This window comes from Sminthopsis crassicaudata, chromosome 4 (genome assembly GCF_048593235.1).
Source record: "Sminthopsis crassicaudata isolate SCR6 chromosome 4, ASM4859323v1, whole genome shotgun sequence".
NCBI lineage: Eukaryota > Metazoa > Chordata > Mammalia > Dasyuromorphia > Dasyuridae > Sminthopsis > Sminthopsis crassicaudata.
Window position 1 is genome coordinate 393,038,124 of NC_133620.1, and position 11,847 is coordinate 393,049,970.

The 11,847-nt window shown below is 33.4% G+C and overlaps 1 protein-coding gene across 3 annotated transcripts in view; it reads right to left on the reverse strand.

The window, feature by feature from the left end:
* The window catches only part of RGS7 (regulator of G protein signaling 7), a 636,920-nt gene that overhangs the window by 84,195 nt on the left and 540,878 nt on the right, over positions 1–11,847 (reverse strand). For all 3 annotated transcript variants that reach the window (XM_074262504.1, XM_074262502.1, XM_074262503.1), the window contains exon 9: positions 11,699–11,780. In XM_074262504.1, the coding sequence (XP_074118605.1) occupies positions 11,699–11,780 (82 nt within the window). The remainder of the gene's footprint in view (positions 1–11,698; positions 11,781–11,847) is intronic.

Here is an 11,847-nt window from a genome sequence, read left to right on the forward strand (position 1 = left end):
AAGTGATTAGCCAGAATTAGAATAGTGTATATATATCTGCCATGCAGGAAAAAGAAGGTCCAGTGACAAACAGTAGGATGCAAATTTAAAGAAGCAAATGTAGGAATATTATGGGAGCTTATACAAGATATTTTTTCCCAAATTTATATTTAAAAAAAGATTAGAAGTAGAGTACATAACCACTGAACAAGATGCTCTAAGGTTGGATTCTGGATATTTCCACTGACTGTCTGGAACTCTCTTCTTTCTCATATCATTTATCTCTAGCTAAAATCCCAGATTCTAAAGGAAATATTTTTTGTCTTCTTTCTGTTAATCGTTTCCTATTTATCTGGCATATAGATTTTTAAATCTGGATTTCTTTGGGCATGTGAAATTCTAATATGAAGTTGTCATTGAAGGACCTTTTTTTTTTTAAATATACCTCGTTTGCCTAACAGGAAGCCTGCTATATCCTCTACTCCATGATGGCCTTTTTGGTTGCCTGCCTGCATCTTTAAAGTTCTCTCGTTCTCTCTCTTCCACTATTTTTGACTTTATAATCTATCAAGTAATTTTTGTCTGCTGTGCTCAGAATAGATGCCATCAGTTAGATAGGTAAGAAGGGAAAATCTTACCTTGGCTTATCTCCTCTTTATGATAGAGTAATAAAAAGAGAATATTTCAAAGCTATATTGTGAAGGAAAATAATGTAATGATAAGTCCACTTCTTGGGAAAGATTACAATCTTACAAAATGACACTGGGAATGCAAAATTCTGTCTTTTCCATCACAGAAGACAATCTGCAAACTACAAAAGAATAAGAGGGAAATAATTTAGGGAATCCTGAGGATCTCTACTATCTGGTGTAGTAGAAGTTTCTATTAGTAATACTTTTCAATTCACCATAACAAATAATAGAGGTATTAATCTTTAAAATAAAACAGAAATTTCAGCAATTCTAAGAGATTAATTGAAAAAAAAAACTATTCAAGGTAATTCTTACAGAATTCTCACAGAATTATAAAACAAAAGACCAACAGAGTCACTTTTACTTTTTGGAGGTTAGGTCTATGCCCTAGATCTTCTGCTTCAGTTGCCATCACTCACTTCTCATACAACTCTGTGATTCCTATGTTTATGGTACTTTTAGGCAATTTTTTTGGTACTTAACTCCATGGCAACCTCCTGTGCATGGCAGGGAAGGATCTTTGATATTAGAGTATGTGGGTACCAATTTGCTACAAAACTCCCACTCCCAGAATCTCTTTTATCCCCAATGTGCTATAATCCTTTTAGCTAGCCATAGTACTTTCATTCAGAGATAGTTAAAAACAATAGGAAAATTATTATCTTATATAATTATATAAATATATGAAGCTAACAAAAAACAAGATTACTTCAATAGATGAGAGGGAAATTGTTTAACAAAATCTAGAATTTATGTTTTAAAAAAGCCTTAAAAAGCATAGGCATGCATGAGAACTGCTTTAATTATTATCAAAAGCACATCCTAATACACATCTTGCCACTGAACTCATATGACAATGGAGGAAAGAGCTGCTCTCATTTAAATCCAATTCACTTTCATGTGATAGAATCACCAACTTGATGTCATGGTCCTCTTTGAGAATAAAGGACAAAGAACAATATTTCAATCAAAAGTTTTGTGTTGTATACAGTGGAGAAAGACTTAAAGCTTTACCTGTTCAAACAAAGCAAAAATATGCCCCTCATTTCACTATTACTTGACATAATTTCATAAATACTAGCTATGATACTAAAAGAGAAAAAAATAAAGGTATAAATATCAGCAAAGATGAGACAGAACAAAGCACTGAATGAAGTATTCTGTACTAGCAGAGATAGTCCGCAACTATTTTCTTCATTATTAATCCAATTCTTCCTTTTAGCTCAAAAAAACCCCTAAGATCTTATGAGAAAATATATACAAATTAATAACATATTTTTACTTTATTTTTTAAAAAGATGATAATACTATCACTTTTTTCTCTCACTTTATAGCAATTATTTCTAGTTTCCTTATTAAGGTTTTCCTTATTTATAAGGGATGGAATCCATTTTATAAGTTACTTGTGTATGTGCTTTTTGTACTTTCCATAGCCTAATAAATAAATCTAGATTTCACTCAGGTAGAAGTTAGGGAAATATTCTATTTCTTTGGTTTCAATTGATATCTTACATAATTTTGTCAATTTTGAGCCCAGAATTTCTGATTTGTAGCCTTCTTTTAATGACAATACCAAATCTAAAAATCCATATATGTACATAAATAATTTTATATGTATATATATATATATATACAAATAAATGTACATATACATATATAGATGCATACATAAACACACATATACTTGCATCCTTCATTTTACAGATCAAAAACAACAACAGCAACAACAACTCAAGGCTCAAACATGCCATTCAATAATAGGAGCATATTACCTGGAACTAGAAGAAACCTTAGAGATCAGCTAATCCAACCCTCATTTTGTAAGTAAGTCTTTTTATTTCTAGAACAGTTACAATGGTGATATTGATTTAGATTTGTTACAAAGGCAGAAAATGGTTAAGGGACTTATTCAGGGTCACAGTTATGGTTGCAGAGGTAAATCTAGAGTCTATGTATTCAGAACTATTGTCCATGATTCTTTGACAAAAGCCCATTCCCACTGTACGTGGGCAGAAACAGACATTTTGATCACTTGATAAAAAACTGGGTATAAAACAGAGATTCAATCTCATGAACATCTGTTAAACTTCATTCTTAAGACTAATTTCTAACATGTTAACAATGGATAGAAAACCTCTCTTCAACCCACAACTATATTTTATAGAGTGCTGATTAGAACAGCTGCAATGATACATATGCCATCTCAGTACTTAGAATTTCATCATAATTCTCTCCCCTTACCATACCTCTATTTATTGAATCCTGCTAAGGATATATTTCAGTTTTATTCACTACATTGGAACTCCTTGAGGGAGAGTTTTAGCCACCCTATGCCTGTATTAGGGACCAGTTTTTTAAAAGATAAAAAGAAACAGACAAGAAAGGCAACAACAACAAAAAAGCTTTTTAAGTAGCATTCTGACTCCAAAGTCACTAACAGTATCACCTTTGTACATTAACATTTGTGAAGAAATAAAAGTACCAAAAAAAAAAAAATCAAGTCAGGAATAGAGCACCTCCTGTGTATGAGAAAATGACAATTTGAAGAGTGTTGGCATTTCCTGAACACATAAAATTGTTTCTAAACCTCTGAATTAACCTTCTGTCAATATATGGAAGCCCAGAGAACAGCAGATAAGAAAAGGCAAATGGGAAACAGTCAAATGAATGGAGTCCCTTGCTTAAAAACATACAGAATATTCTGAGTACTGCTTATTTTCCTCTAGAAAATAAAAATGATGGGCATCTTTCTTCTATGGAGTTTCAAGGACATTATAATTTTTTTATATACAAATGAAAATTCATAGACTTTAAGAACCAAAAGAAACTATGGACATTCACTATCCCAGTTGTCTTATTTTATTGATGAGGAAATTGAATCTTGAAAAGATTTAAGTCACTTTCTCAAAGTCACACCAGAAGCTAAGCTAAAATCCAGAATAAAAGACTTCCTGTCCAATGTTTTTTTACTACCCCATTTTTTTCACCTATGTTAAAATTACAAAACATTGGAGGAGGCAGAGCCAAAATGGCCAAATCAAGGCAGGAAACTCTACAGATTCTCCCCCAAATCATTCCAAATTTTTAAAAATTAATGACTCTGAATAAATTTTAGAATATCAGAACACACAAAAATATGGAGTGGAACATTTTCTATATGGACACAACATAGAAGGTCAGCAAGAAAGATATGTGACACCAAGGTGGAGTCCAAAGTGCAATCTTGGCCCCAGACCAGCCCAGGGTCCCAGAATCAGCAAATCAGAAAGAATGTGCCTTGCGTCTCTGGATCAGTGGTGATATGGCTGCTTCCTGACATCTCAGTCAAGAGACAACATACATAATTTGGAAGGCCAGCAAGAAAGATCTGTTAGTAGGGTGAGAGGCCTTGAGAAACTAGGAGTGAGCATGAGTGATGGTTGCAAAGGCAGTTTCCAGAGTTGTTTCAGTTCACAGGAAGTCTCTTTACTAGCACTGAGGAAGGATTCTCTTGCACCAGAACTTATAGCCACAGTAAAGCAATCCTTACAGTTCCAAGGTAGAAAAAGAGTGCTTATGTTCAGATATCTAGAAGGATCTCTGAAAACAGTTTGGAAGAGTGTACTATTCATCTAAAAATAGAGAGCTATTTTAACAAAGAGCCAAGTAATAGGGTAGGAAAATGAGCAGAAAACACTCAACAGAGAACAGGAAAAGATTCCAACAATAGAAAGTTACTATGAAAAGGAAGATAAAAATACACACTCAGAAGAAGATAATAAAGTCAAAGCTTACCCATCCAAAACCTCCAAGAAGAATAAGAATTGGTCTCAAGTCATAGAAAAGCTCTAAAAGAATGTTGAAAATTGAGAAAGAAAATAGAGGAAAAATTGGTAAGAGAATTGAGAGTGATGCAAAAGGAAAAATAAAAAAGCTAATATGAGGAAAAGAATGCCTTAAAAAGCAAAATTTCCCAAATGGGAAGGAAATAGAAAAGCTCACTGAGGAAAAAACCCTTGAAAATTAGAATTGAGTAAATGTCCACAAAAATGAAAAAAAAAAGTAAAATATCTCATTGGAAAATAGATCCAGGAGAAATTATTTAAAAATTATTGATCTGGGAGCAGCTAAGTGGCACAGTGGATAGAGTGCCAGCCCTGAAGTCAGGAGGACCTGAGTTCAAATTCAGCCTCAGACACTTAACATTTCCTAGCTGTATGACCCTGAGCAAGTCACTTAACCCCAATTGCCGCAGGGGGGGAAAATTGGTCTAAATGTGTTGATAGTTTAAAAATAGATTGAAATAACCCACCAATCACATTCTGGAGAAATCCCAAAATGAAAACTCCCAGGAATAGTATAGCCAAATTCTGAAAATCCCAGGTGAAAAAGAAACTATCACAAGCAACCAGAAAGAAACAATTCAAGTATAGTAAAGCCACATTAGAATAACACAAGATTTAGTAGCTTCTCATTAAAGGATCAGAGGGTTTGGAATGATATTCCAGAAAGCAATGGAGTTAGGATTGGAACTCAGAATCACCTACTTAGAAAAACTAAATATAATCCTTCAGAGAGAAATGTGAAAATTCAATAAAATAAAAGACTTTCAAGCATCTGTGATGCAAAGACCAGAACTGAATAAAATTTTGATTTCCACATGTAGAACTCAGAAGAAGCATAAGGGGGTAATTAGGAAAGGGATACCATAAGGGACTTACTAAAATTTTCTGTATTTATTCCTATATGTGAGGATCATACTCATAATTTATTACAACTTTTTTATTAGTGTAACAGAAGGAATGACAGGGAAGAATTGAATATGAAGCAATAATATCTTTAAAATAAAATAAAGGGGTAAGAGAGGAATGAGAAGGAAGAGGTGGAATTTTGTATATATATTTATATTTAATATGATATAGAAATCTATCTTACCCTGACATGAAATAGAAGGGGAATTGGATCTCAGGCAGGGAGAGGGTGATAGAAGAAAGGGCATATCAGGAAAGGGAGTAGTCAGGTGCAAAATCTTTTTGAGGAAGGACAGGGTGAAAGAAGAGAAAGAACACAATAAATGGGGGGAAATAGCTAGCAATAGAAACTGGGGGCCATGAACTTCTGGGGGATGGAGACAAGATGGCCGGATAAAGCCAGGAAGCTGCTTGAGCTTTCCCAATATCTCTCGAAAACCACATGAAACCAAGGCTCTGAACAGTCATAATGAAACCACTCTCTAGCTCAAGATACACTGAAAAAACTTCAAGAAAACTCAGTCTCACTGGGGTGAAAAGAGTGTTCAGCCCAGCTCAGAAGGACTCTCAGAAAACTGGTGAGAGGGTCTTAATCACAGCAAATCAATAACTGGGGGAAATTTTTTGAAACAAGTTTCTCTGATGAAGGTTGCACTTCTCAAATGTATAGGGAACCGAGTCAAATTTATTAAAAAAGAACCATTCTTCAATTGATAATTTATCAAAAGATATGAATTATAGTCAAAGGGCTATAAAATTATGCATATCCTTTGTCCTAACAATATCACTACTAGGCATGATTCCCAAAACAAATGTTTTTAAAGGAAAAGGACCTATATGTACAAAATATTTATAACATCTTTCTACTTAGGGTAAAGAACTAGAAACTAGGGGGATGCATATCAATTGAGGAATGTCTGAATAAATTATGGCACATGGTTATGATGGAGTATTATTGCTCTGTGGGATTGGATGTTCTCAGAAAAGTACTGCAGTTAAGTACTTCAGAACTGGAAAAAAATAATCCAGAACTTAAGCAAAGTAAAATGTACTATGTATAAAGTAACAGCAATGTTGTGGAATGATCAGCTGTGATACTTTTTAAACTTTTTTTTTTTTTGAGGATTTTTTTGGGGTGAGGATCTATATTTTCTTTCACAGCATGACTCTTATGGAAATGTTTTGCATAACTTTACATGTGCCTTCTTCAAGGGGATTGGAGCTTAGGGGTAAGGGAAAGAATATGAAACTCAAGGTTTTAAAAACAAATATAATTTTTTTGCATATAACTAGAAAATCTCTGTGAAGTTGCTAGTACATTGAGTGGATCACTTTGTAAGATTTATTGAGAATATGTACATGCATTACATAGGATGAGAAGGCATGGATACATTTTGATTGGCACTTTAGATGAAGTACTCACATAGATAAGATCTGAATTATCTTCTTTTCCTCAACCCCAAATAAAAATATCTTTTTTTTTTCTTAGCATGGCTGACATTGGAGAGGATCAATAATCTAATTAACAAGTAAAGGAATTTATACTAAGGTCTGAATGATGTCATCACTCCTGAAGAGCAAAAGGAATGAAGGATCTTGTGAGACCAAGAGCTGTTAACATTTTAAAGGAAAAATATTAACCTAAGTGAATCTCTAATTGGTAGCACAATATATGTGAATTATATAGAATATCACAGGATCTTAGGATCATAGATTTAGAGTTTGGTGAGATGTCAAAGATTTTTGAGTCCAAACTCCTCATTTTAGTGATGAAGAAACTGATGACTAGAGGTAACTGGAATTGCCCAGGATCAGAATTTATTTCTGAGACAGGATTTGAAGCCAGGTTTTTGTAAATCCAAGTACTGTTTTTTAAGTCCTCAATAATAATATTTTCAGCTAGAAGGACTGGTATAATAATTATAGTGAACAAATTAGGCATAGTCTTAGAAAAAAATCTTACCATATTGAATTATAAGCAAAATATCTCAATGGTTACAATTTAATAACCAGCTCTGCTTACTTTGTTTGTGACAATGCAGTTTTTGCTACACATTGCATAATAAAGGAAGACCTAATTTTTTAAAGGGAAGCCAGCCAGATAAGTTCCACTTCAGACATTATAAAAATTCAAAAATAGAAGCAAATTCAACATAGAATTTAATAGCTCTGTAGCTCACAAACATTGAAACCTGAATATATAAAAGAGACATGTTGAGTACAGCTTTGGTCTGCTCCTTAAGGACATTTATGAGGTCACTCTTAAAGTACTAATTCCCATCATCCTTGATATTTTCCCCACCTCTCAAATCTATTGTTTACTTTGATTATATTAAGAAGTATATCATCCCATAATTATTTAAGCAAGACTTACATAAAATTTTTGTCTTGTTATAGAAAATAGGTTTTGTTTTTCTATCGTTGTCCTCTTTAGCTCAGACATTTGGGAATCAACCAGAATAAGTGCTTTCTTACAATACAGCACTGCTTAATCCAAAAGATCTTCCCTCCTTTCCTTCCTTCCTTTCTCTCTTCCCCCCTTTATTTCTCAAGTTAAATTGTTACAGATCTTATGGGTTCCTTGACTAGTTAGCTCTGGACCAAGGACAAATAACTATGAAGCCTTAGTATACAATTTACAAATGGGAGTAGTAGAGTAAAAGAAAGGAGAGAAAAGGAGGGGAAAAAAGAAAAATTGGTAGGGGTAGGAAAATGATAAGTGAAGTATTGAGAAAAGTAAAGGAAGGCAAAGAAGTAGGAGATGGAGAAAGAAAAGGTAGAGAGAAAATGAGTAAATAGGGATTAGGAGAAGAAATGAATGAAGGAAACAATCATTTATTAAGTGCCTAATATGTTCCAGAATTGTACTAAATGCATTACAGATATCTCATTTGATTATAACAATAGTTTGTGAGAATTTTACATTTTACAGTATTCCCATTTCACAGTTGAGGAAACTATGACAGATAGAAATTAAGTAATTTGCCCAGGGTCACACAGCTAATAAGAATCTGAGGGAGGATAAGATCTCAGATTTTCCCAACTCTAGACCAAGCTCTCTGTCCACTCTGCCACCTAATTTCTAGAAGAAGAGTGAGAGAAGAAAGATGGAAATATGAGGTAAGCGACAGAACAGAAAATAAAAAATATATATGAAAAGAGAGGAAGAGGAGAAGAGGAAATGAGAAAGAAATTGAGCAGAATTTATAAAATAAAACCTGATAGGACAGATGGTGTCCTTTAAAAATAAAAAGGTCATGACTACAATTTAAAGTATGAGGTAATTCTTTCCCCATTGATTTATTGATTATTCATATACTATCTGACTCAAAATAACTTCAATTAATTTTAGTAAAGCAAATAAATGACCAAAAAAGTAGCATTATAACATGAGAACAGCTAAATGTCACTGTTGAGAAAATGTTGGGCCTGAAGCCAGAAAGATTTATCTTTGTGATTTCAAATATAGCTTCAGATATTTACTAGCTATGTGATCCTGGGCAAGTAACTGATACCTATTTCCCACAGTTTCCTCATCAATAAAGTGAGATGAAGAAGGAAATGGCGAACTACTCTAGTAACTTAGTGAAGAAAACCCCAAACCAAGATGACAAATAGTCTAATGTGGCCAAAACAAAACAAAACAAAACAAAACAAAAACAAAAAAACAAAACAAAAAAACTGAACAATAGTCATAAGATGAGCTAGATTTGCTCATTATTATTATTTTTAATGATTTTATTGCTCATAATGTGTAGAGTGCTGGAACTCCAAAAAGGTGTACTTGCATCTAAGACAGCAGAGTACTGAATGCTAATTATATTCTCAATGTGAAATAATGGTTCTATAAATATATACTTATATATACTTAGATAATTAGATAATATGGTGATATGATGGCTCTCCTCAGGATTGGCGCCTGCTGAATGTGGCATGTGGAGGTAATCATAGGGTTGGAGAGCTGAGGGAAAGGGTCAGAGTCTTTCTGCTACAGCACGCTCTGGAGGGAGGACTTCAGGTTCCAAACTCCAGAATCCAGGTTCCATCTTTGACAAGTCTCATGGCAGCGTACATGTCTCCTTCACTTCTCCTAAAGACCAAGGTCTTTGATTGATCCTGAGAATTCCAGAGAGCTAGCCCAGACACTATAATAATGTCTATAGATGAAAGACTACAAGCAGATAGGTTTGGAATGAGCATTCATTGATGTGATGGAATTTAGGGGAAGATTCAGTTTAAGTGAAGAGTTGAATATGAAGTTTAATAAAAAATATGAAGTTATTATAAGAAGCACTGACATGCATTATTAGGTGTCTACTATATGGGAAGAGTGCTAGATAGGGAAGATAAGAAGTCCAAAACCAAAACTTTTTCTTTTTCCAGGAGCTTGAATAGATGTATAAGCCATAAGAATGACTAAGTAAGTGCCAAGTATAATTTTGAGAGGGAAAATGTGTTAATAGTTAGTGGAGGAAATTAAGGTGGTAAAAAAAGATAAAGTCTAAGCTGGTTTTGAACTAAGTTAGGGATTTTAGAAGGAGATGGGGACTTGAAAGTACATTGTATTCTTGAGTAATTATTTGTTCAAAGGCATGAATGTGAAATATGGAATGTTAAGAGTGAACAGGTCAATCTAATTGGGTCACAGAAATATTTAAAGATTAATATGAAATAGAATTGAAAAGACAGGACAGGGGCAAGATTATGGAGGACTTTAAATGCTACATTGAGGATATAAATTAGTTTTGGAAGCAATTGACAATTTTGGAGTAAGAGGATGACATAGTAAAATCTGTACTATAGGAATAACAATTTGACAGCTTTTTGGAGGATGGCATGCAAAGGGAAGAGATTAATCTTGAAGTCAGTAGGAAAAGACCATATTATAAAGCTATTATAATAGTTATTGGAAAAGTCATGAACTTGAACCAAGGCAGAAGTTGAAGAAGTGGAGGAATTAATATGGGAGAGGTAAAATGAACAAAACTTGGCAACTAGCTAATAAAAAAGTGGGAAGAGTCAAAGATAACATGAACTTTCTGAAATAAGTTTGTGAAGCTGGAAAGAATGGTGAGTAGTGCCATCAGTAGAAAACTGGAAGTTTGAAAGACAAATTACTTTTGTAGGAAATATAATGTCCACTTTAGGCACATTAAGATTAAGAGGCTTCCAGAATGGCCAGGTAGAGATGCCAAGCAGATAGAGATATCAAGCAGATAGAGCAGGTAAAAGATTTCACTCAGGAAAAACAATGGGAATGAATTTGGAAATCATATGTATAAAGATGGTAATTGAATTGATGAATGCCTGTGATGAGATTTCCAAGTAAGGGAATACCTAGAAAGAGAAAATAAGAGGGCCTAGAATAGAATTTTAAAGATGCTGATATTTACCAGAGGAGGATGAAAATCAAGCAATAGCAATTGAGAAAAGATAGTCAAAGAGGTAGAAGGCAAACAAAGACAAAAAAATTCATGGAAACTAAAAGAGGAGGAATTATTCAGGGATTGGAGTTGGATCCCAATGTCAACTGCAACAGAGAAATCAGGAAGGATGATGAATGAGTAAAGGACATTGGTTTATTAATTAAGAGATCATTGGAACTTGAAAAAGAGTCACACAAAAAGTCAAAATAAGGTACTGAAGTAGAATGTATTAGGCCTCAGCCTAAGTAAAAAAAAAAGCAGGGGTAGCAGTCATTATCTTAGATAAAAGAAAAGTAAAACTAGATCTAATTAAAAAGAATAATCAGGTAAAATGCATTTTGCTAAAAGATATAGATGATAAAGTAATATCAAACATTTTAGAACAATTTTTTCCAATAAAGAACTTACTGATCAAATATAGAGAAAATTGAGTTAATTTTTAAAAGATTAAACATGATATATGGATACATACATACCTACACACACACACACATATATATATGTATATATATATATAATACACACATATATACACAGACATAAAGACAGAGAAATAGATATAAACAGTGGAAAAAAGAGCCAGAGAATAAAAAAATATTGAAATTAGAAAAAAGGGTATGATTGATGAGGCAAAATCAAAATCATTAATGCCATGCTAAACAGAAGATCATATTTATTTTTAATAAAACATCAGATATCATGCTACTGACCATTGGCATACTTATAGAAAGAAGTGATCATGTTTTTTTAATTATTTCTCCGGTCTATATGAGAATCATGTACTCTCACACACATCTCATTTCAAAATAGCCTCTTCCTCTGACAAAGGTTGAAATGATAGATTTGAAAAATGTTTCACGCCTTTACTTACTACTGGTCTGTGTACATCCCAGAAGGCTCGTTCTTGGCTATCAAGAATCTTCCTTTCTATCTTGTCTCTTTTCTTGTCAACTCTGTGAACAATGTAGAGATAAGAAAATATCCCACTAATTATGATACTTCTTATTTTTGTTGTTTTAT